This window comes from Patagioenas fasciata, chromosome 15 (genome assembly GCF_037038585.1).
Source record: "Patagioenas fasciata isolate bPatFas1 chromosome 15, bPatFas1.hap1, whole genome shotgun sequence".
Lineage (NCBI taxonomy): Eukaryota > Metazoa > Chordata > Aves > Columbiformes > Columbidae > Patagioenas > Patagioenas fasciata.
In genome coordinates, this window is record NC_092534.1 from 15,268,016 (window position 1) to 15,294,200 (window position 26,185).

General features: G+C 44.5%; 1 protein-coding gene across 6 annotated transcripts; it reads left to right on the plus strand.

The window, feature by feature from the left end:
• Window positions 1–266: 266 nt before the first annotated feature.
• Window positions 267–26,175, plus strand: SNX8 (sorting nexin 8). 6 transcript variants are annotated; one of them, XM_065850264.2, is made up of 12 exons: window positions 267–383; window positions 2,388–2,467; window positions 12,578–12,768; window positions 14,781–14,898; window positions 16,219–16,340; window positions 16,692–16,772; window positions 17,714–17,874; window positions 18,278–18,410; window positions 19,501–19,569; window positions 20,351–20,500; window positions 20,907–21,056; window positions 21,796–26,175. In XM_065850264.2, the coding sequence occupies exons 3-12, from the start codon at window positions 12,628–12,630 to the stop codon at window positions 21,907–21,909; spliced, it is 1,239 nt and encodes a 412-aa protein (XP_065706336.1). In that variant the 5' UTR covers window positions 267–383; window positions 2,388–2,467; window positions 12,578–12,627; the 3' UTR covers window positions 21,910–26,175. The 6 variants fall into 6 exon arrangements, with proteins under 6 accessions (XP_065706336.1, XP_065706335.1, XP_071671092.1 ...); XM_065850263.2 differs by lacking the exon at window positions 267–383 and adding an exon at window positions 402–585; XM_071814991.1 differs by lacking the exons at window positions 267–383; window positions 2,388–2,467 and adding an exon at window positions 402–585.
• The last annotated feature ends 10 nt before the right edge of the window (window positions 26,176–26,185 follow it).

Below are 26,185 nucleotides of genomic sequence, written 5' to 3' on the forward strand. Positions count from 1 at the left end.
CGCTGTGGTTGAACCCAAGATGGCGTCTTTTTCCAGTCCACTGAGGCGGGGTTGGGCCGAACCATTTTCCGAAAAGCGGCAGGCGCTGTGACGTTTAACTGCCTTGACGGAGAGAAACCTTCCTGCGGATTCGGCAGCTCAGTGTATTTCCCCGTCCAGCGCCAGGTGGAAGGTGACAGTACAACACACGGACGCGAAAACTGCCCCCATGCAAACCTTCTGCCATGGGCTCGCCCGAAGGCTTGCGATGCCCGCGCGGGCGCTACCAAACTGATACAGAAGGGGAGGCGCGCCGTGCTGCGCAGACACGGACGCGTTTGTGTTCGGGCGCGGGGAGCATACGAGGGAACAGCCGCACCCCCCCACGGCGGCAGGACAGCATGGTACGGCCCGACGGGAGCCGCCACATCAGCCCCGCGGGGGGCGCGGGCCGGTGACACGGCGGGTGGGTGCCGGGGGAAGCCGGGCCTGCGTCAGGCAGCGGCAGCGGGAGCGACGCGGTAGCCACTTGGGGGTCATATACGCCACGCTTCTGTAATGATCTCTACAGGACCTTCGTGGATTTTAAATAACGTTTCCTGTGAGGTAAAAAGTGACGCCCGCCCGTCTCCTTCCCCTCTACTCTGGCGTGGTGAGGCCACATCTGGAATATTGTGTCCAGTTCCGAGCCCCTCAGTTCCAGAAGGACAGGGAACTGCTGGAGAGAGTCCAGCGCAGGGCAAAAAAGATGCTGAAGGGAGTGGAGCATCTCCCGTGTGAGGAAAGGCTGAGGGAGCTGGGGCTCTGGAGCTGGAGAAGAGGAGACTGAGGGGGGACTCATTCATGGGGATCAATATGGAAAGGGGCAGTGTCAGGAGGATGGAGCCAGGCTCTTCTGGGTGACAACCAGTGACAGGACAAGGGGCAATGGGTTCAAACTGGAACACTGGAGGTTCCACTTAAATTTGAGAAGAAACTTGTTCCTGGTGAGGGCGGCAGAGCCTGGCCCAGGCTGCCCAGGGAGGCTGTGGAGTCTCCTCTGCAGACATTCAAACCCGCCTGGACCCCTTCCTGTGGAACCTCAGCTGGGTGTTCCTGCTCCATGGGGGGATTGCACTGGATGAGCTTTCCAGGTCCCTTCAACCCCTGACACTCTGGGATTCTGTGGTCCTGCATCTCCACTGTGACACTCCGGGTGGCGGGAGGAGCCTTCCAAAGTCGCAGCGAACACGGCTGGACGTTTCATAGTCCTAACATCTTTTAAACTGCTAAAGCTCTCTCCTGCTGACCCAACTTTCTGAGAGAGCTGATCTGTATCAATTAAACAATTACCCTCTGTTTCTGGTACCTCAGGCTGATGCAAAAATATGTGGAGTGTCATTTTTTTCAGCATGTGTGCTAATATGATAAAGTTCCAGAAAGGGAACCCATGTTTTGTCTTGGATACCATCTTGAGGTTTTGGTGCCATTTTTAGATGAAAAAAACATCAGAACAGTTCTTGAGGAATAGTTTGTCTGTGTTCACTTCTGAGATTAACATTTGCATTTTGTGTAGGGTTTTTTTAGCCCAGTGCTTTCAACCAACTCATCAAAACATACAGAATAAGAATGCCAGCATAAAAAATTAATGAGAAGAGCAGAACAGGTATTATACTTAGTATTTTAAATTTAGATCCTATCTTACATTGCAATATCTTTCATGTTTTGACAAAACCTGGAGAGAAGGTGTTTTAAGAAATTAAACCAAACCTCAATTCTGTAATTTATCAACCAGTCACAAGGTGGCATCCTAACTCCATTCAAATCCAGTTGGTGGAGCCTGGCGGTTCTGTATTCATGCCATGAGCAATGCTACCGAGTGGAAATGATGACTTTGTGCAGTTGTGGGTTTTTTCCCTCTCGTTGTATCATGGGAGTTGACCAGACTTTGATGTCCTGGTTCTCAGCAGCATCAACACGCTAAAGCGTGAAGAAAATGCTGTTATCTCCCTCGCCATCACAACCATCTATTTTTCCAAATGGGAGGGAGGACGTGCTGCGTTTCAATCTGGAGCCCCAGCTGAGTTCTCAAGATTACACAGCTTTTCCAGGAGCATGTGATGGTCTCTCTCCTGTGGGTTTCACCACCCTCACAGTTGTCTGTGTTGTTAGAATACACAATTTTTCTGTATCGCATTCCTTCCCATTTGCACGCTAACCACTACTTTTACAATCGCTTTGGTTGAGCATGGAATCTAAATGCTGGATCCTCCTTTCCTATCTTTGCATGGTCTGCTGTTTGCACTTCCCCTTACTTTACAGCAACTTTTGATTTATCTTCCTTCCTTCCTAACCCCTTTTCCTTTCTTCTGTTGATATTTCCCTTCAGTTCCTGTGCTATCATCTCACTGCTGTTCTTTCTCTTCCAGTCCTTGCTCAGCAATCTGAGGGTGAGCGGAACAACTTTTAAAACCAGAGATTTTGGCATTGGCAGCTGTAGCCTGTTCCTGTAAGTATTCCACATGCAAAACTCCTCATCAATAGGAAATTTTGGGAAAGATGTCCAACAGGAGCGGCTTTTGGGGACACAACTGTCAAACCAGCCATGCCTCATAAATTTTACTGAGTGCAAGTGATCTGAAAAGAATGGAGCTGACACCACTGTTTCCTAAACTGAATTCTGAAAGAACAAGCAAGCTCTTGTAATCTGTACAAAATTTTATCTAATACCAATAGGACGTGCACAGAATGAGAGGTTGAAAGGCCGAGGCCTCGGGTAGTTGCATCCTTTTGCGTCACATTTGTTTCATGGAACCTGATGACACGTGCCTTTTCTTTCTCTAGCGATTCTATTTTATTTATGCTGTAGGTTTTCCAGAAGGTTTTGCTGTGTTTACAGCAAATATGGAAGCATTCAATAACTTAAACATGATCTTTTTTGGCCCTGTTCAAAACTTATTTCTGCAATTGAATTATTTTTCACAGTGTTTTTCTTCAAGATTCCTCCCATGGGTTGCAAAAGCAATCTTCTGTTGAGAACATCTTATTTATACCAAATAAATAGTTACGCTATTAGCTTAAGTACGGACCAATCAAAGATCTATAGCTAAATGAGAACATGTTGATTCCTCCATTCATTTTCTCCAAAAATGCTATATAGGCGAAAAATTGTGTAACGCTTCGTTTCCAGAAGTGCTGAGCCTGCAAAACTCTCCACTCGGCTGCTGTGTAAACATGATTTGAAGGGCTTCTCAGCTTAAATAATGCCATGCTTTTTTAATTTTATACACAGCTTCAGTCTGCACCCACGCTCGTGGGATCGCGGCTGAAATAGCACTGAGGCGAGAGGCAGCAGGAAAGGGGGAATCGCTCAAGTCATTCGCGCTTTTGTAGCAGCATGAAAAGTTTCAAGGGAGAACATTACAGTCGTAATTACTTACACCTGAAATAATTCTCACTTTATAATTTTATGATTTAGTTCTCTATGCATATAGTGGAGATAGTTATTTATCTTTTCATTATTAATAAGTATAAGGAACGTTGAATAGTGAATGCATTCAATAATTTGGATATTAAAACCATAAAGCATTATGGATTGTAACACCTTAATCTGGAGGTCCAGAATCTATACATATTTTTTGTGTCTTGCTTGTTTGATGGTATTTTCTGGAAAACCACTGTACAAAACAGATGCCTTATTTTTCACCAGTGTCAACCATATAATTCCTGACTAATAAAGTACAGGAAGTGGGAAAAAAACACACTATAAAATGAGAGGCATTTATACCTGAAATTCTTACTTTTATGCAGTTTCAGTTTCCAAATGCTCATATTTCTGTGCTGTCCTGAATAGGTTAATGTTCATTTCTACCATACTTACCTTTATTTGTGCGTTGCTTCTGGTGCACAGCATAAAATGCTACCATGACTTTTCCTTTGGAAAACATTAAATATCTGCTTTAGCTTATCATCAAGAGTATTTCATAAGATTCCAAATGCATCGAAAATATCAAAAATATTAACTGTAGAAAACATCATTGGCTAGAGGGCATTGGAAATGCTGTGGGAAAAGGGAACTCAGTGAAACAAAATGTATCAAAATTGTCTTGGAGTATCTCATCTAACTTGAAACACAAGGTACAGCCCCCTCGCCCCCGTCAATCACCACCTGACTGGAAGAACCATCTCATTATCACTACCAACAATTTATCAACTTTTGTAGCGCAGGATGAAGTTCATATTCCCAACAACCACCCTTCAGAAAAAAAAAAATAGAAAAAAATGAATAAAGCTTGTGTTAAGCCCATGAGCCAATCACTTCTTTTTCGATGCTTTAAGATGTTTGAAAGGTTTATTGTTAATCTAAAGGGGTTTAGAAGAGCTCTGAGGGGTGGCTTATTGCCTCTTCGAGCCCAGAAGCCTTGAGCCCGCAGCGCGGGAGCGTGTGTCGCCTCATCAGGGACATTATCTCCAAGTGCTGCCACACGTCCCCGCCGCGCAGGGCCTGGTTAAGCTGTCCCCAGTGCTGTGACCGCCCGCCGTCGCTGCCCGCCCGGCCGCCCCACGCCCCGGCCCCGCGGGAGGCGGCCTCGCTCCGCCCGCGCTGACAGGCGGGCGCTGCGGAGGAAGGGGAGGGCGGCCGCCGGGCCCCGGCCTCACATGACTGCTGCCGCGATGGACGGCGAGCCGCCCGCGGGCACCGGCACAGGTACGGGGCGGCGGGTGCCGCGGGCGGGGGCCAGCGCCGGCCGCTCCTCGGCTCTAGTGGCGCCGCCGCGGTGCCGCTTCCCTCCCGCCGGCGGCTCGGGGAGGGTGACGGGGCTCCTCGGGTGGGGTCCGGGCCGCTCCCCCCGCCAAAACCTGAGGTAAAAAGACGCCGCCATCCCCGTTTCCCCCTGGCCCCGAGCTGCCCCGCCGCCAGGCCGCGGCCGGTGCCCGTTTGGCGGTGTCGGGGGTTCCCTTCTCTTCTGCCCCGTGGTGATAAATAAGGGGGAGCGCTGGCGGGCGCCCAGGGGCGGTGGGTTTTGCCTCCCCGGCGGGCAGCGCTCGTCCCGCTGCCCGCCGGTCGGTTTGGCCGGGAGCCCCTCTGCGGGTCTGCGAGCGGGGACGGGCCCCTGGAGAGGCGTCCTGGGGCTGCTGACATGAGGCTCGTTCATCTCCTTGTGGACTCGGGGGCGCGTTAAAGCGTGCGGGGACAATTAGCGAAGCGGGGCAGTGCCAGTGTCCCAGCCCGACCCGCACGGAGGCCACGTCTTCGGGCTGACCGCGCCAGGAGCGGGTCCAGCGGCGAGGGGAGGCGGCAGCTCCGAGCGCTGGGGCCGCGGGAACGTGCGGCTGGGTCTGGGATCGGGAAACTCGGAGCCAAATGCTGCCAGCACTTGTGAAACGAGAAACGGAGCTCCTGGGTGGATTAAGAAAATAACGTGCTAGGCTCGTAACAGTTAAACCGAGGGAAACTTTTAGAGAGAAATGGGATAATACAGTTCTCTAAAGTTCTCTTAAAGTGGGTAAAGTTTCATACTGGCAGTTGCTCTATGCATAATATTATTTTTTCTCTCTTTGGAAAGAAAAGCTGGTAGAGGTAAGTAGGGAGCTTTCTGCAGGGAGAAACGGTTTGGTTGGATTATATTCAGGCTCCAGTGAGAGTGTGCTTTTGATAGGCCTGCGATGCTCCTGATGCGGATAATGCTTATAAATAAATCATTTTGGAATATTTCTGTCCAGGACTGATGTAAGATATTGGGATATTGAACAGCAGCCTTTGTGGGAAAAAATGTCCTACTGTACAAGAGAGCTTGTTCAGGTACGTCTGTTATGGATTTACCATCTGCTTCAGGAGCCTTATGGAGATGAAAGTTATCTCTGAGTGGCCTGATTAACCTCTGCACTGGTGATGATGCTTCGGTAACTGTCTGATCTACTCAGCCCTATATAGAAAAACTTGGCTTTCTTTGACAAAGCTTAGATGGTGAGCACCAAGAGAAGGTATCTAATGATCTTAGCAACAGAAAAATATTGCTGTGAAAGCAGAAATGCTTTTATTTCTGGGCATTGTGATGTGGGTTCAGTGATCTTGGAAGTTTCACACCCGTATGTAACTTTTATGGAGATCAGCAGCTTGTCAGCGAATATTCTGGGAGGATCTAAATCTCCTGAGTAATGAGAGTCCTGAGGAGGACTGTCGATGTCCTCTGACAGCACACGCAAATGCTGTCTCTTTTATTTTGTAGGGTTAAAAGAAATAGGAGAAGGATAATGTCCAGTACATTAAAGGCAGTTGTTCAACGTTGTTTGTGCCGATTTTTTTTTTCTCTTTTGCTCCCATTCGATTCTGTTTTGCAATGACGGTGGGGAACTAATCCAGGTGTGTTTGCTGGGGGGGGGTTTCTTGGGGTGGTAAATCTTTAACTGTGTGTGCAGCCTCCCAAGCAGGAGGGATTGGTTGTGAGGGCTGTACCGGCTGCACTCGGTAGAATTCAAACATAATCACTCTGATTTCCCCCACAATCTTGAAGTTTTAGTGGGTTGGTGCAGGGTGATGGAGAGAAATGTGGTAGTTACAGACACGTGGAACTGGTATAAAGGGAGGGGAGCTTTGATGATTGCTTTTCAACAGAAGTTGAGATGTGAATGAACTTGTTCTAACTATAAAACGTGTAAAAAGATCATTCAGAGACCGTAAGGTGTGGAGCAGCACAGTTTTTAAGGTTTGGGTGCTAAGATCATGTTTTCTCCCAGTATAATTAAGAGGATGAGAAACGTGCCAGGAGGACAAGAAGCAAAACAAAATGATAAAGAGCTATTTCTTTTGAGGTTTTCTTGACCTGCATAAGGAAAGATGGTTGTGGAAACCCAGCAGTTTGATAGTTACGCTAAAATGCCCTTGTAAAAGTTTTCTGGAGAACAGTTGTGTGTGTTATTACTCGTTGGATTACCTTTTTGGGCCTGAATTTTTTACACTTCCTACTCTTTGTTAGAGGTGGGTGTGAAAAATGGTAGTTTAGCAATTTCCATTGTGAGCTGGGAAACCGCCCCAGTGAGGATTTGACTTTTTGTCTCTGAGAACATTCCTTGATGGATTTTTCTTCCCTAATCCTATTATTTCTTCAGCGTGTGTAGGTCCATCTCACTTTATTGTGTTTGCTACAGTTTGTGACTGTGGCTCCTTGGCTGGCTTGCAAATGGAGCATGTTCCTTGTATTCGCAGACTAGGGAAATTGCTTAATTAATCAATTGATGATCTAATTGCTTAATCAATCAATTGATCTAAAGCATGGTTAAAAGAATAGAGCACTAGGCTTAAAGTTAGTTCTTTGTTCTGTCATGTGTTTATTGTGTGACATTGGAAAGCAGTAACTTGGTGCTGGGCTTTTTTTCCTGCTGTAGGGTGTGATTGTGATATTTTGAGCAGCAGTTAGAGGCCCACAGCTGTAGGGGAATGCAGAAATGCTAGTGCCTTATTATCATTATTAAATAAAGCTTAGATATCCTCACCTATTTTTGACTTGTGCCATTACCTCTCTGCTTCATCTTGAAAAGCACCAAGTGCTGAATACCAATCTGACACTTATTGGAAAAACAACCAACCACCAAAAAAACCCAACCCAAACCGTAACCATCTCCAACACCTCCAAGACAAAAACCCCAAGCAAACAAAAACCCCCCAAACCAAAAGCAGACCAGGCAGTACAGGGTGTGCATTTGACATCTGTGCTGAGAAAGCTGGTTGTGGTTTGCTTCTTTTTTTTAAGGGAAAACCAAAATGTTAGAGCCTGTTCTCCAACATCTAATATTATGATAGTATGTGTATTATTTTATATGGCGTTGTTTTGGCATTGGATAGCTTGTATTTACAAATGAATTGTGGGGAGGGAGAAGGAAGAACTCTCTCACACATCTCTTTGAGTGAAGCTGAATGTGATTCCTTTTCTTGAACCTAGTAAGAAATACAAACCCCTCTTCCATGTTGAACCTGGATCTGTGCATCAGCTGTGCTAGATCACACAGATCGATTCCTTTGCATTGCTCCTTCCTAAATAAGTATTGCATGGTTTTGAATTTCTTAAAAAAAAGCCAAACCCAAACAAGTTGTGTAAAGTTGTCTCAAAAAACTGTAAAGCCCTTAGAAGGAAGAAGGGTTTTGTTGTTGTGTAGTTTTTCTTTTTTTGGACTGCTGTTTCCTTTTTCTCGTTTTTAGGGGATTTTGGATTATTTAAGAACTATAAAAAAGAACAAGGAAGGGAACGTGTTTGGAGTTGTACTTGAAATCTGCACTGTCATTTTGAGAGATTGATGTGGACGCTGAATTCTGGGTTTACGGAGGAATGTGTTTGATGCGATAAGGGGGAAAAGCATTTCCATAATTCCTGAGGCTTTTCATGGGAAGACAGAAAGGAAAGGGAAATGCTGATGAATGACATTTGCATTGCTGCTGTAGGATTCCTGGCCCAGGAGTTTGCAGTGGGGCCTTCATTTTTATCAGGGTGAAATGAGAGGTATCTGTGTACAGAAATAATTAATTCGAATAATCCTCTGAATTTCTTGTGCACGGGATCACCTCTGGCCTCTCATAGTGGAGAATAAATCACAGCTTTTTATTTTTCTAAAGGCTTTGCTCCCTTTCAGACTCCATCTAGAAAATCTGCTACTAATATAACAAGTAATTCTATGGCACCTTCTACTTAAGGGTATGTAATAAATGTAGCTGATTAGCACCCTGATACGATAAAGAGTTGTTGGTAGCAGTGGTCTGTAAAACGGAGATAAGGCCTCCAAATTCGGGTGACAGAACTAACCTAGAGAGGGAGGTCTGTACTGTGATTTACCACCTGGGCTGCCAGCCCTTGCGTTGCATTTCTCTTCTATATGTGCTTACTCATGTAAAACCTACGTGCAGCTCGTCAGACACTTGAAATTCTACTTTGGGTTTCGTAAATGCACGGTTTTACAAAACCTGATTGAGGAAACTGGTAACTCTGTAGAGGTCGGGCTGCTGTCTGGTTGTGTGAATGGGAGTAATGAAAGCTGGGCACTAAAGTGCGGAATATGTGATATAAAGTAGTGAAGCTGTCTATTTCAGTTATTCTCTGGTTAACTTTCTCAATTCTTTTGGTCCAAAGGCTATTACTAAAAGAAAAAAAGTATTACGCAGTATTTCCATAGTTTTTTTTTCCTTTACAACTGAACAAAAATTAGGCTATGCTTTAAATGCTTCTTTAAGCTTTTATTTATTGTCATCTTGTAGTCTGCTTGTTTGCATATCTATGCATAGATGTATTATTTTTAACTTTGATATCAAATTGTTTTCAGTTATAGCAGGGCACTTCCTGGTGTCTTATTGACAACAGGTTCAGAACTCTGCTGCAGCAGAAGGCCAAATTGCACAAAAACGCTGATTTGATTTTGCCTGCTGGTCTGTGTTCCAGGAGACCATTCCTCACCTCATTTCCGTATTCACTGACTGCTCTACGGATATGAACTTTACTAGATAATGATCTGCTGAAACCAAAGGGAACATTCTCCAAAGTAGCGAGCAAAGAGCGTGCGATGGGAAGCGTTAAGTGTTTGGTCACAATGGATGTAAATCCTTTCACTCGTTGAACACAGGAGCTCATACCAATGAGTTCCCACTATTATCCCCCATTCCTGGCCAGGGCTCTTGAGGCTGTTACTGAATTGACTTTTCAGTAAGCAGAATGACAAACGGGTTGAAGAACAGCTTCAGTGTATCTTGCTCTGCAGGGTTAGTGTTAATGCTGTGGTGTTTTCTATAACGGGTTACCAGCTGTTCCAAAGTCATCGTTTTGTGTTCTCAGACCAGCGCTTGAGAGCGTAAATTCACCCTGAGTAGCTGTCTTGTTGATACGGAACACGCTGAGATTATTAATGAAACAGTAATTATTCAAGCTTGTTTGTGTGGTTGTCTGATTTGTAATGATTTCACACATTTAGACAGGGTTGAGATGTAAAGAAGCTACAGAATATTCAGGAAGAATCAAGTGTGTGAGCTGCTGATAAAGATAAGGTATTTCCTGTAGGTGAATTTTAGAAAGGAAATGTATAGAATAACTTGCTGAAAATTGGCAAAATATTACAAAAGAAAGGAGCAACGTGACTGAATTGTCAATGGAACACCAGGTCTTGTCTAGATTTCTCTATTGGGCTATCACTCTGTAGCGGCCTTACAGGATAATGTGGGTTCAGATCACTGTGGTGGATCTGGGAGCCCATCTCAGCATCAGTTTGGCTGATAACGTTGCAGGTCCCAGGACTTGCAGATGAAATACCAAAGGATTCACGACTCATCCTGTAAATCTTTTGCCTTTGGCCACTGTGAGGAGCCGGACAGTGCTGAGCTCTGGTTTAGGGAGCAGTTTGTGCCATGAAAGCCTCGCTTTGTTGGCCAGCAGAAGACAGAAAGCAGGGAGAGCGATTCGGGAGGCTGAGTGTTGTGTTAGCATGGACTGGCACCGTTCTTGGGGAAATGGGTGGGCTGCGATTTGGCCGGGCCCTCTTTGGGGGTCTCACTTGCTCTGGCTGCCTCGCGGTTCAGCAGCACAGGAGTGTGGGATTCCCTGTGAGTGGGTGTGTGTGCATTGGAGGAGTCATAAAATCTCCTGTGTCATGTTGCATTTCATTGATGTGTCTTGAGCAATTAAAAGGGTGTGCGCGCAGAAAACCGCTGCTCTGGAGAGCAGCGCTGTCCTGTGCTTTCCATAGTTCTTTTTGTGTGTATTTTGGACGCTTCCTTTTGCCAGTGCGGTTCTGCCCCATGAAAGATCAGGTGGGCAAAGATTTTTCTACTCTAGAAAAGCTTTTGCCTTACTATCTGTATTCTGAATTTTCTTTCCTCCCTAGTTCAACATCCATGTGAAAAGTGGCTTGACAGATATGTGATCAGTTTATCCAGCAATATCCCATGTCAACGTTGAATTAGTTTGCATTATCTTACCACAAATTTCTGGCAGGTAGCTGGAACTTTATAGAAGCTGCTGTGTAGGTGGGGTTAGTAGGCGATACATTAGTCTCTTAAAGCAGAGGTGTTAGGACTTGCTTCTCTGAGTCACATTACCAGGAATCTGAAACCTGATGAAATGTGTGGGATAAGGTCATTCGTCCAGGATTTGGTTTGGTTTCCTTTTATGGAACAGAGAACCAAATGTCTGTTCCGAAGCTGTGTACCTGAGGAATTGATGATTATCGGTTTTCCTCATTTATCAGGTCCTTAGAGCACATGAAAGAACAGATGGGAAATCCGTATCAGGAGGACGTCAGGACTTTCAAGTTAAGGATATGACTTCTTATCTTCCTTGAGTTAATTTCTTGCCCAGTTATCAACTTTTTGAACCATGTGTTCAAGCTTATGGAAATGGTTCTTGCTTCTATGGCATTACTGTCTTTTTGTGTTCGTAACCTTTTAGATCTGTTTAAGAAGGGGTGTAACTTCTGCGCAATGGCAAGGAAGGGGTGATTAATATGGCCTAGATTTTCTGGGTAACTTTTCATCGGTGGATTCGACTTACTTTGTACAAGAGCTTGCTCATAATATCCCTCTTAAATAGACATACACAGAGAGGAAGCAACACATCTGTTCCAGACTGCAGAACAGGACTTGGATATAGGTTGAATAGATTCCATGGTTATAGGCCTGTTTTTCACTCTGTTTCTTATGTGTGAAGTGGAGAGAAAAAAGAGATCGCTTTGAAAAACGATGTAAGCTTAGTTTACAGTTGCGTGATATGTGCAGTTATGATGTCAAGTTGAGATAATGGGCTGCAGTCAGTCATTTGACCGGATGGCACTCTGCATCTTCATCTTCTTTGATATAGTTTGTCCTCCAGGGCTGTATTCTTAAGATCTTTTTCCACTTTTTCGTCTGGCCGAGCAGCAGTTAGAATCGCCCTGTCCAAACTGCCCAGCTGTGGTTGAGCTCACTGTAAAAGGCTGGGTTTTGGCTACAAGCAGTGGAATAGGAAAGACTTTGCTAGAGCTTGCCATGATTGAGGAATTGTTGGGTTGGTAGTGCTTATTAAGAAACTTTTTCCCCTGCTCTTGAATTTCAGGATATTGACATAGTAAATGATTGTAATTCGTGCTCACTCAAGCATATTGTCATAGAGTTTAATAAAATTATGTCAAATTAAGTGTCTCCTTCCTTTGTAATGACATGTGAAAATTAATGTATGAAATTTCTGCAGCGCAGTAAAATAACACATTTTCTTTCCTTCCACAAGTTGTTCTAGGCAGGATCCAAAAGTGCTGAGCTGGAGTTTTGCTCATTTTGGCAGATCCTGCTGTGGTGGGAGCTGGACAGACAGGAAACACGGGCCTCTTCGCTGATTCACCGAACAAATTTGGCCTGTGATTCCTCTTTTGCTTCATAGGGATGTCTTTCTGACCGGTGCAATTGGTGGTGCTCCGGGTGTTGTGAAGAGGGAGGTACCAGTGTCCCGAACGTGTGCGGAGCAGCACAGCCTCCCGGGGAGTGGCGGTTCTGGTTGTGTTGCACCACCGTGGGAGCACTGAGCAAGGGAGCAGAATATTTTAAGCCTACCTCTCTCACTTTATCTTATTAGGTCTACAGGACTATTTTTTTTTTTTCCCCCTTTTTGTCTTTTAGATTTGGCAAAGCCTCCCGTAAATGAACCGAGGGAACCGGAACAGTTTCTGATGCAGGCGCCCCAGGGAAATCCACTGCTGCTTTCCCACACCCTACAAGAGCTATTGAGCAAGGACAGCGTGCAGGTGGAGCTTATACCTGAGAAGAAGGGCCTTTTTCTGAAACATGTGGAATACGAGGTTTCCAGCAAGGTAATGTGAACATGAACATTGGTCTTAGTGAGAACGTTTCCTCCTAGGAATGGCTTTGCAGTTGCTGTTGTCTGAGTGTTGTCTAATTTGATAGAGGTGTTGAGTGATGCTGGTTTTTGAGTAGGCCACTTGGATGGGTTTACTTTAAATGCGGTAGCACTGTGCTTTCTTGACCTGGGCTTCTGCATTATGGAGCATCTCCTGGCTGACGTCCGATGGATGGTCTGCTAGTTTACGAGCTTGAAACCTGAGCTCTGTACAAAAGCAGACGTGTAACGTTGAAAACGGAATGTTTTCATAATGAATTGGTGTAGGCGACTAGATATTACAAACCGTTTTGAGCTAGTGAAGAAATCGTGTTGGCAGTGGGAAGCTGAAATCCTTTAAAATCAGAAAAGGTTCTGCAAATGCTTCTGCAGTGTCTGGGCCACTTCCAGTTTACTTCCCTCAGTCCTGGCCTATAGGTTCTGCTCCTGGTGTAAGAGAAGATTGATGTATCTTCTATTTATAGAGCAGCCGGTGAGATGGCTCTCCAGTAGTTTGTGTGGTTTTCTTGAAGAAGGAAATCTGTCTTCTGCAAAGTACACCATGAGCAATTTGTATCTTCCAGGACACCAAAACATCAGTTATCGAGCAACATGCAAACTGCTGTGGTCGCTGTTGTGTGTATTGAGAGACCCATTTGGATCCACTTTCTGTAGCAGCATTTGGGGCTTTAGGTGTTTTTGGTTGACATCCGTAAGTTGGGCTGTTGTGAGAGGGAAAGGGCAGATGCAGTGAATGTTTCTGTGGTCTTGCTAGGACTCAACGTTTGTTTTTTCCTGTGATTTCAGGGCACAGGACTCAGTGACGCTGGCGGTGTCTTGAGGTTTTGAATTTAGGAACTCATTGCCAGCTTTTTTCAGTTGCTGTCATCTCCCCTATGATTTGAGCTGTAGAACGAAACTTCCTTAAAAAGCAGCATAGTTTGGGCTGGAGCTTCATCTGAGCTCTGCAACACGAATCAACGTCACATTTCGGAGCAGACAGAGAGAGGCCCAGGGGCTGTGTCTGTTGTGCTCCAGTTCTAGGCCTCATTGCTTTATTTTTGAAAATGCGTAGTGCCACAATAAGTGGTGGATAACGTGCAATGTGAGGATGGATATAGCATTGTGTAGTCTTTCTTATTAACTGCTCTAGTAGTTGAATCTGTAGTAATAGCGTGTGCGGGTTTTATTTATTATTTTTAAAGGATTTCTGCCTCCGAAGTGCCTTGTTCCAACTGCTACCTGACTCCTTTTGGAATGAAAAAAACAATTTCTTTGGCCTCTTCTACATATTGATCTAAGAAATGCGGAGTGAAGGACTAAGGTTTTAAAGGAGCTTTCAATCTTTGTTTATAGATCTAACATCAGTGAGAGGTCTCTCTCTTGTGAGGTTCACTTAAAACATCAGTCATTTGAACTAATACTTAACTTGATCTAAGACTGTTTTGCCACCTCTGAGTTTGATATAGAGTAAGTTCCCAAGAGCTGGAGCTTGGGGACTTGCAGGGCATCAAGAGAAGAGGTATCTAGATCACTTTGAGAGCGTCGACACTATTTCTAAATGTTCTGTCTGATTTGGAACACCAGAGAGTTTGGAGGAGTAATGATGCACAACTCTGGCAGATTTAAGGATATTTGTAGTTTCCTGAGAAACCTCTTGCTTTCCATTCTCTACTCTCTTTTGTCTTGTGTGTGAATGAAATGTGACTTATATTTTTAACTGAAAATCTTAAAATGTCTGTGGTTATGAGAATGCCATCTCTATTAATAATGGAAAGGTGTTTGGAGTCTTTTCTCCCCACTTCCCAGCACAAGGCTCCTGGAGATAAGAAATAAGTAATTTTTGTTGTCTTTGGTGTGATTTCTTTCACTTTTTCCTTTTCTTTTTGGTGCAGGCAGTAGCAAAAAAACCCCAATTGAAATCCTACTGATTGTGCAGCCTGTGTATTGATTTGTTTCCTCCCCTCCCAATTTCTTCTATTGCAGAGATTCAAGTGCTCGGTCTACAGGCGATACAATGATTTCGTGGTGTTCCATGAGATGCTGCTCCAGAAGTTTCCATATCGGATGGTGCCAGCGCTTCCACCAAAGAGGATGCTGGGAGGTAAACCTGGGCCTTTCTGTTGAGTGGAGGGGTCGTGGCGCAAGTGTGATTGAGATGATACTCTTGAAATGTTTAAAGGTAGAAGGTCTTTGCTGAGAAAACAACTTGGACGCTGTAATACGCAGTTGGGAAGTGTGGGTTATTGCCGACCTAGAAATACTCCATACGTAAGATATTGATGTAAAGTTACAGTGAAGTTTTTTGTTTTGTTTTTTCATTTTGCGTTTGGTATCTAATGACTTTTCGGGGAAGATTTGGGGTGTAATTCTACACAAAGGGATGGTGGAGTTATGGCTGTGGTTTTTAGGAAAACAGGTTGTGGTGATCAGTGAAGTGTTCGGAATAGAAAAGATTTGTGGAAATCCCAGTGTTTTTCTATAGCAATAGAAGAGTAAAGATTTAAAAAATACAACCTACCAAAAAAAACCCCACAAACATCTCTATTTAAAGGCTTGAAACTGCAGAGGAGCTGATTGCGTGAAAGAAATGTAATTGCTTCTCCGGCAAGACCATACTTGATCCTGCTGAGTTCATGTAGGGTCCTGACCTCGTACACACCTACAAGGGACTGGCAAGCACAGGGATGTTACATGAAGAGCTTCAGCGCTGAATATTCTAGTGTTACCTTGCACAGAAGCCTTATGATGCAGGCAATAGTAATTACATTTGCTCAGTTGGCGTGTGATGCTGTGCTGAGGATCATGACAGAGAACTAACCAGTGAACTACCAGCTTAAAACTGAGGTAAAAGAGTAATGCCCTTGAACAAACAACAAACCCCACCTTTATTGTTCCTTTAGCCCCAAAATGCTTACAAGTGTGGCAGGGGGACTGTTACGAGTTCAACACACTGAAGCAAGTTCTTCAGAATGGTGAGCAAAAGCCTCATGATTATTTGTGGGCTGATCACTTTGCAGTGGCAAACAGCAGTGTTGTGCATTTCCCAAGCAGAGTGAGATTCCCTTTGGGGACCAGCTCTGGAATTGATTCAGGAGTTTGTAAGTGGAGGCTTCAACCCTTCGACTTTGTTGTTCATCCTGCTTACCTGACCCACCCTGTGAAAATAAACATACAGAGGTGTATATGCTGGTTTTCAGTAAGATGTAGAGAACCACTTGAAGGACTATTTGTTCTGCAATATTTGGTCTGTTTTAGGGAGCAGACAGGTTACTGGTAACCCATCGTTCTGTGGTTTTGTTGCAGTGCTTTAGCAAGGGTTAGAAGTACAAAGAAATTCTCGGACTGAGTGTTTTCTTTTTTCTCTTTCTGAGCACCTGTGATCTGTGGCGCATTAATTGAAATTTAATGTTTCTCCCTGTAGCTGATCGAGAATTCATAGAATCCAGGAGGAGAGCGCTGAAGCGTTTTATAAACCTGGTGGCTCGGCATCCCCCCTTCTCAGAAGATGTGCTCTTGAAACTCTTCCTGTCGTTCAGCGGCTCAGTGAGTACTCGTTAACAATGGTCTCGCGTTTGCATATCTTCCTGGAACTGCTCCGCTGGGCACAGAGTTCACGGTTGCTTCTGACCTGCACATTGTTGCTCCCTGTGATGAGGAGAATTTTCTCTCAATAAGTATTTCTACAGCTGGAAAGTGGAAGGTAATTTCCCTCAATGCCAGGAGTATAGTGTTTTGAAAATAACTGGTTCTTAGAGGGTACATATTATACTTCTCCTTAAATTAACCTTGGCAAGGCTATGTCTGCCTAGTTGTGCCTTACTGTTGCAAAAAACCTGACACCTGTGTGAACTTCCGTAGTTCTTTTATGCTCATTTGATTCTGTGTCTTCTCCAGGATGTACAGAATAAGCTAAGAGAGTTGGTCCAGGGAGTAGGAGATGAATTTATGACCTGCAGATTAGCTACCCAGGCCAAGGTATGTATATGGATTTCTTGCAATGTATTCTCCTCATTTAAATGTCTCTCCTCCAGGTGGATCAGTTGTGGCTTTTAAGTGATGGTGACCTTAAGTGGGAGAGAGTTATTTCGAAAGTTTGAAGGACTTTTAAACTTATAATTTTAATCAAAAAGATCAAATAAATATTTGACTCTTAAGGGCTTGATATTTCTAGCTATGTGCTCGTTCATGAATATGATAAAGATTAAACAATGTATCCTGCTTAGAACATTTCTCAGTAATTACTTGTACTTGCATAACAACCAAATGGACATACTGCACAATCTGAAAGTTGATGTCTAGATTGACGTCTTCCCCATGTGTTCATGTCCTCATTCCCTCTGTCGTCCTCTCCCGGTGTAGGTGGAATTTGGACTGTTACATAGAAGTTAGTTATACTTTTTCTATGCATCCATTTATCTGTGTGATTACTGCTACGGCAAGTGTAAAATATACGCTCACTGTGTTCATTGAGTAATTTGAAAGCGAGTTGTTGTTCAAGTTCCTGCAGTGCTAACAGAAGGTTTTGCAACTGGAGCTTAATTCAGGCTTTTACCAGTGGTACACAGGTCAAAAAGAGCTGAACTTTCAGTACGTGCCGGCAGTTACTAGTAGCATCCAAACAGAACCTGTGAGCTTGAAACCTCACTAACCCCATTTTAACTGCATAGTAGAACTGCAGATCTTGCCCACTCTGTCTACACCTGGTATCTGAACCTCTTTTTGCCTCTGAAATTTAGGGGTATTTGTATGGCGTCTGACTTGGGCACCTGAATTGTGAAGCTAATTTCTGCAGGGTTGTTACAACATGGCACGAGAGGGAAGCCTCTCTCTCTGCTGGCCATATGGTGTGCCCACCGTTAACGTATATCCGCATGCCTTTGATTTATCCACTGATAATCTCTCTTGCACTTCTTCAGGACTTCCTTCCAGCTGACATACAGGCCCAGTTTGCTGCCAGCAGGGAGCTCATCAGGAATATTTATAACAGCTTTTATAAGCTTCGGGACCGTGCGGAGAGGATAGCTTCTAGAGCCATTGATAATGCCTCGGATCTTCTCATATTTGGGAAGGAGCTAAGGTAGGTTGGGAGGAAGAGGATTTTTCTGTTGTTGTTTCAGAACTGAAAACTGTTGCAAGGTTTACCTGCAAGTAGTCTGGTAAGAATAAGTTCTTCAATGCATACTCTAGGTCGTAATAAAATCTTTCATGCTGTGAAAGAGAAAATGCATGCTTTCCACTGCTGTTCCATAGAGCAAGAGAAAAGCAAATACACAAATACACATACCTTGATACTCAAGTACTGGTTTTATTATTTTTTCCCCTTGGTATATACACATCTCTGAGTTTGTGGCTGTGCAGTAGTAGCTCAGCACTGTGAGCCAGTTAGACAGATTTGAACCTCTGAACTGCTGTCTGCAAGCAGGTGTATCTGCCTAGTGGAATTTGTCTCCTCGATTTGAATCCTACTTATCTCCTCCTAGTGCTTTGGGCTCAGACACTACACCGCTTCCTTCCTGGGCTGCTTTGAACGATAGCACATGGGGGACTCTGAAACAAGCCTTGAAGGGTCTGTCTGTTGAGTTTGCACTGCTGGCAGATAAAGCTGTGCAGCAGGTGAGTTCTTTACCTTTTTCTTTCTTTCTCTTTTGTAAAATTAAGGTGGTGCGTTGCTGCCTTACGTTTCATCTTGAGCCACGAGCTCTGTGGGCGTTGTCACTTAAAGAGTGAAGAGGGAGATTGTTGTCCAAATTCACATCCTCAACAGCAGCCTGCCTGTTCAAGCTTGAATGGAAAACCCGTACTGTGTTTAAATGGGAAGAAATATAATGGGCAAGGGAAAGGAGGGAAAAGCCTGCTTTCCTTTTTCATTTCAGATAGTTATTGGACAAGTTGTGCTGCTATAGTGAGCTGTCCAAAAGTCCTGCGTTCTGTTTAATTAATCTGCTACAGACAATCCAGAATAGTTTACTCCTGAATCAAATTTTGACATTCATGTACTTAAATATTACACGGGAGTAATTCAGACAGAAGCACTGTATTCCTGTGTAAGTGTGCAGTGTGATAATGACTGTTAGAATAATCTGGGAACATGACAGTCTGGAAAGGAAAAAGAGTAGTTTTGTCTTCACTTCTTTTCATCTCATGGTGTTAAAATACTCAGCACCCTTTTACATATCAGCCAGACCTGGGCTTTTTCTCCAGAGTTGATGCTCCAGAGAGCTTTATTGATACAGAAATAAAAGACAGTATTTAGTAAAATTAAATTTAAAAAGTGAAATTTGACTTAGTGTCTCATCTCTGCCTTCTCGTGCATGAACTGTTGTGGGGAGCATGCAGGTATTTATAGCTTTGGTGGATTAGTTAACTTGTGAGGAAAGAAGATGAAAGACTGGAGGAATCTGCAAGAGCAAGAAATTGCAGGCAGAGAGAGCTGGAAGGACTGAGGCACAGGAGTGCGAACCCAGCTCCTCCTGTTGCAATGAGCAACAGTTGGAAAAGCTGTTCCTGCTCTGCTGAGAGTTTTGTTCTGCATACTGAGGACTAAACACTCCAGTGCCATCTGAAAGATTTTTTGATGGAGTTGTGTAAGTGTTGATGTGCCCTGGAGAATACGGCGGAGGGCCTGCATGGTGTAAGGATGTCAAAACTGTGATGTCGGTTCTTGCCAGGCTTACATAAAATGTACTTTTTCCTTGTTTTCTAGGGTAAACAGGAAGAGAATGATGTGGTGGAGAAGCTGAACCTCTTCCTGGATTTACTCCAGTCCTATAAAGTGAGTTTTGCTGTTCTTCTGCCAATGAGAAAGTTGTTTAGAGCAATCTTGTGCTTTTTAAAGGGTGTAACGCCGACTGGATGGAAAACTGTCTGGGAGGCCAGTTCAGAGGCAAACTGGGCATCTGGCGGAGGGAGGGGAGCGGCGGTTGGCCTTAGCTGGTCAGCTCATCTTGTGGTGAGAACTTGCCAAACAGCAAACCCTGCGAGGAGTTTAAAAACACGACTGCTCGAACTATGTGGATCAGCTGACTATTTTCCAGATTTGGCTGCTTTTGAGTCAAAGCGGTGAATCAGGTCACTGGTTCGATCATGGAGACATGAGTTCAGTTACAAATGAAATAATTTTTGTTCATACTAATCTTGAGGTCAAACGCACCATTTTTCAGAAGCGCCTGCTGAAACTGTACATGACAACCTCTCCTGATATTCCCAGGCCTGGACTGAAATAGAAGGACACTGGCAAACTCTTAACCACAGTTAATTGCCAGCACTTATCTTTTGTGCCCTTCTCAATATTAAGAAGCCTGATAAGATCCAAAGTGTTGGCAGAAGTGATGCTCCAGATTGCCTCTTGAGCTCACTGGTCTGGGTCCAAGCAGTTTGGTTTCTTGAGTTCTTAAGCTGCCAACGTTTTTTTTTTACCCACTTGAAAACAAAAATCTGCAGCGTAGGAAATTACATGAAGTGTGACCGTGTGTTTGTGTTCTAATGTACTTGGCTTGCGTGCTCGCTGTCTCTTAGCTTCCACTAAGTACCTGGTTCTTCCTTTTCCCATGAAGGACCTGTGCGAAAGACATGAGAAGGGGGTGTTGCACAAGCACCAGCGAGCGTTGCACAAGTACAGCATGATGAAGAGGCAGATGATGAGTGCCACTGTGCAGAACAAAGAACCCGAATCCGTGGAGCAATTGGAGTCTCGGATTGTGGAGGTAGGGGCAGGTGCCTGGGAGAGCAAAGGGTGGGACTGGACTCAATGCTGGTGCTGCTGTGTAGCTCGGTCATGTTTGCAGAAAGTTGTTAGACTGAAAGGGGACCTGGACTTTGGGCAATTTGAGCTACCTGCTGTGCTGCAAGGAAAACACGCTTGTTTTCCTCAACACTTATAACTGGCTCTTTGGCAACATATCATTTGCAGGAGCTGTGGAAAGCAACAGTCTGCATGATGAAAAGTGCAGTTGCTGTCATATCACATGGGTCCAAGAACTGTCTGTTCAGGTTTTTGGTTTGTGTTTGAGTTGCTAGTGTAGTGAGGAATTCTCTTTTCTCCTACTGCAAGTGAACCTCCTTGGCACCCTCCTCCTGGCAGCGTATTTCACAGAGTTCCTCTTCTTTCAGCAAGAAAACGCGATCCTAACCATGGAGCTGCGGAATTACTTCTCCCTGTATTGCCTGCATCAGGAGACTCAGCTTATCCACATCTATCTGCCTCTCACGTCTCACATTTTGGGGGCCTTTGTCAACTCCCAGATCCAGGGTCACAAAGAGGTGAGTTCTTCTGGACTGTATTCTTTTTCCCGAAATATGAACGAGAATTTGGATGTGTTTGTTTTCACTCATGGGCCTTCCTCCTCCAACCATCTGTGCAGCTGTGCTCTCGCATAGCTTCCTGAGAAGTCACCTAAGGTCTTTCCAGTTTGGGATGAGGATCAGGGCTGGCTTCTAACCCCTCTAAACCACTGTGTCTGCTTGCAGCCAGTTGCTCTATTTTTCTTTCTTCTTCTCTCATCTGCAGATGGCCTTACTTACCTTATAGGTAGTTGAAGAAGACCCAACCATTCAATATCTCGCTATTCTGTAATGACTGGTGTGTGTTTGCTAGGTGAATCTGATTTTTGGTGTGCTACACAGAAATTAGAGGACAAGGGACAACTTCCTTAGTTTTGATCTAAATCCAAGAGCTCTCTTTTGCTAAGCCCTGAGTGTGGCCTTCAGCTTTCCTCATGTACAGACTTTCTTACGTTTGTTATATACGAAAAGTCTCTCCTCCTTCAGCTCCCCTGACCAAGGAGCAGGAAATCTCTTTTCCATACAAGCTCAATGAAGTGCTCAGAGAGCTGTGTTGTAGCACCAGTCTGAAATCGACAATCTGGGTCCACTGGACTTCCCCAGAGTACTTCAGCAAATTTGTGTTGTGCTTTTGAGTGCTCAGAAACCGCCGCTAAAATAGTGCGGTGGGATGATTACCTGTCGCGTTGTCATGTCGTCTCTGCTTTTCCACTTGCAGATGAGTAAAGTTTGGAATGAACTGAAGCCGAAGCTGAGCTGCCTCTTCGTGGGATCTAGCAATATGCCAACTCCACCGTTGTCACCTCCAGAGGGAAACTTCTTCTCCAATTAATGCTCTGAGCATCTAGTGTGGAGCAGGAAGTGCAATGAATGAAGGGGTGGGACCTCTACCTCCAGATGTTTGAATGAATCCTCCAAACAGCTTGTTTTTTTTTTTAAATACTGCTGCTTTGAGCTGCTCTCTGATTTAGACAGACTGGATGTGGGGCAGAACATACAGATACAAAAACAATCTCTTAATTTCCAAATGCTCTGGGGCAGAGCTGATGATCATTATCCCGCAGACACTCTCCATGGGCTCAGGGTGTGACCTGGTGCAGTGTTGTTGCTGATGCCTCTGCATCTTGTACTAATAGTCCTCCAATAACGTTTATCTGCAGACGTGCTGACACATCTCTGAAGGAAAGCTGAAAGCCATCCCGCTGATGGGTGTCTGCATTTGATTTCTTACTGCTAGACCTTAGTGCAGAACAGGTGCGTGCAGGGGGTGGATTTGCTAACGTGGTTGGGTCTGGGTCGGCGCTGGGCTGAGTTTTACCTGGGAGGCCGGGCAGACCAGGTTGTCGCTGCAATTCAGTTCACAGTTGCAGGGCAGCCTGCAGCCTTGCTCATATTTTTCAGTTTGGGGCCAAAGATGGCTGGGTTCAGGAGCTCAGAGGAGTTTGCCTGGCTTAAATGAGAAAACAATTGAATGAAACACTTGTTAATTGTAAATCTCTCATACTATACAAGCTAAACAGCTACAGCGTAGCTTGTTTATTTTGTTCTGGAGGTCCTGAGATCCGTCTGTTGAGTAGCTGTTCAGGACTAGTGAAGAGCTGCTGACCAGAAGGCTGGTGTTTTCTCTGCTCTAATAGCAGATGAAATATCCTGTTACACCAGCAGGCTGGGGCACAACGCTGACAAAACTCATTAGCAAGAAATCAGTATTTATCAAGATGTTACTGTCATTTCTCTGGCTGTAGGTAGCACTGGAGCATGGTTGAGCATGGTTGTGAAGGAGAGATGACAACTGACAGTTCACCATCTTTCTCAAAATAGCACAGTCCTTGGTAATGGGATTTTCTGAATGATTTGGGATTGTGATAGAGGAACTAAACGTTCCCCACAGTTCACTTTGTGTCTCCAGTGATTTTCCCTCATGAGGCAAGGGGCAGGGGAGGAGACTCGCATGTCATGTTACTTTAGGGGAAATTGTGCATATCCTGCAGAGAAACTGATAAGTGAGGAAACTGCAAACGTATGCAGCAAAATTCTGTGTGAACGGGACTCCCCTGAACCGAACTTCTCTGGGGCCAAAATAGCTGCCAAAGGGGAATTTGAGACTTGGCATTTTCTTTGGGTACAAAGGAAGCACGTTAACAAGGATGAGCGCTTGCTGTCATACTGGAACCGTTACAGTATTTTCCCATTGGGGAACTTCCCCATTAGCAGGAAGTATAATTAGATCCTCCAATCACACAAGCTTGTTTTTTTTAATGTAGAATATTCAATGCAACATGAAGCTCTTCCTAGTCCAGGTGGAAATGATGGGTGAGTTTCTTTCCCCTAGGAGCAAGAGAAATTGTATTACACACACCCCCTCAAAATGTGGTGAAGTGCACTTAATGGGAGTGAATGTGAGTGCTGGGCCTTTAGCAGCATGTCAGGAGGCTTTTGAACAACCTTGCTCAGAATGCATTACTCAGAGCTGTTGGTGGCAATTCAAATGATAACTCTCTTGTGCACGTTGGCCTTGTCCAGTGAGACACATGAACTGCAGATGGCTGTGACAGCTTTGATTCTTCCTCCTGAAGATTCCCAAAGTGGTGCAGAAGAGATTGTGCTCCCACGTCAGAGCAAACTGGCTGGGAGGCGAATGTTTCTGCAGTACAGTGACAAAGACGAGAATAGATAACATCTCAAAAATAGCACAAAAGCTTTTTCTGTTTGACCCTTTCTGGATTAGGAAGATAATTTGTGGTTCAAGTGTGGAAAGCGTGTTCCCATATTTTTAAATGCTTTTCACTCCTGGCATCTTTAGCCGGTGCTGGCTGTAATTTGCTTGGTCTTGGTGCCCATCCTCCCTCATTTAGCCTTGTTTGCCTGATGCGGTGAATGGTCCAACTGACAATATACTGTATGTTCTGGGGCAAGGTCTGGTATCTATATAATGGATCTATGTAACTCGTGTGGCTGGGTAGGTCACTGGGCTCTGTTCTGCAGGAGCACTTGCAAACCATAATCCTGAATGGAACTTTGCACTTCTTACATTTAGAAGAAAGTTACCGTGTCGGACTTCATTTGAAAACAAAACCAAACACAACAAAACCACATTTGGGCTTTAGACTAACTCCTCTTTGCTGTTCTCCTTCCGAGCAAGGATTCTAGAGTCCAAATGCAGAGACTGCGATAATGATAAACAGACCGCATGACCTATAAAGAAACTGGAATTACGTTGTTTTGGAAAACACCCATCAGCAGCCTTTGCCTCTTGGAGGAGAGTGATTTTTTTGGGGGTGGGGTTTTGTTGGTTTGATTTTACTCTGTAGTTTGAGAACAGCAGCCTAGTATTCTCAAAGCTGATACAGCAAATGGCACTTTCAGAATGTATTTCATACTGGAATGTCAAGCTTCTGTCTCATTCCTAAATACACACATACACTATTTCATACAACCCTTAGCTCGCAAACCTTATTCTGGGGAGACTGGTCAGTGTGCAAAGAGCACTATTATGTTTACCTCAATATGTGAGGAATTTCCTTACTGTGTTTTTTAGTTTAGGTATCTGTCAGGCTCGGAGAGCAGTGTCGAGGTCAGCTTCCTTCCTCTAGAGAAATGCAGCAGGGAATCGATCAAGCTGTCTGTGTACCGTAGTCCATGTAGGGGAAGCAGTTCTCCACGCTCTCGCCTTCTGCGAGAACAAGACTTAAGGAAGTTGGTTCCATTGCTGGTAGCTGGGTAGGTTGCAATAAACACTAAGTAAACCAGGAGACTGAGGAGCGTGCGCTGCCTGTCTGAGAACGGATGCTCCTCTGGGATGTCGCACCAAAGAGCCCACGTGCCTTCTTGAATGGAAGCTTTCTGTGTGTTGCTTGAGCTCGTGGGGACTTCTATGTCTTCAAAATAGTCATGATAGAAAATGCTTCTGGTCTTTCTGTCAAATCTGTTGTGCAGGTACCAGGGTAGTACACAGCTGGGAACCTGAACTTTGCCTGAAAAGCATTTTATCAAAAGGGCTATATGTTTTTGTCACTCCTAAGGTCTCTGCTTCAAGCTGTGAAGTGGTGATATACAGGCTTTTTCACTGGTATCATGTGTTGAAAGGCTTTCTATTATCTTTGATCCTTCTTTCCCTCTCTTTCCATCTTCCTTGAAAGTTGCTCCTCCTAAGTTGTAACGTGTTTTCAACAGCGCTTTGCTGCATTCCCATGCTTCTACTCTTCGACTTTGATCATGCAAGGGTGTAATTCCTGGAATCTTTAACAGGCTAATTCACAATCTTCAATTTGTGCTGCTTCCTAAAATACAAAGATCACCAGCTGGGGACAGAACTTACTTAAAACGTGTCAGTCTCTGCAGCAGGAGCAATAATGTCATTACTCTCTGTCAGGAGCTAAAAGTCAGTGCTGGTGGAAGCACCTTTACAAAAGGATTGAACCATCTGCAGAAGAGGGGAGAGCAAACAGAAGTGCAGGCCTGAGCTGTGCTTGTTCTCTTCCTACCTAAACTCCTGGAGGAACAGAGTAATTTGCTCTTTCTCACTACACAACGTAGTTTCCACCAGGAAATAAATCAAGATAAAGGGTATTGGCTGCCATATTTCCTACCACGCAGTAAGGTCTTACCTCCTGTTACAAGCTGCCTGTCCCCTTGTCCTTATTTTCTGTCCTCTACTTGCCTCAAGCCATTCTCTGTTAGAACAGCGAGAAACTCTGACTGCCGTGTCAGCAGCAGAGGGGAGTAGCAAAAATTCGGAGTAAGTCAGTGTGCAGCACAAAAGGAAAATGAGGAGGCCAGGGTGTTGACTGCTACCTGAGCTGTGGCTTGCTGAGCACATGAAAAAGGGCAATTTTGAGTGGTATAAATTATTCAGAACTGCTGGAGGGAGACAAGAAGAAACAATCTTGTTCAGAGGGTGTGAATTTTGCCTGCCTGGAATATCCTGTATCTTTGCTTTGCTCAAATAGCCTTATGTATGAAGCACTTTATTCAAATGCAGGAATTAAAGAACTATTACTACAGCTGGTAGACTGGAAATGTTTACAGATCCTATGTTACATTCCGAGATTCTATCTGTAAGTGTTATATGTGTTTATAAAAGTGTTTAAAAACAAAAGCTTGTGTAA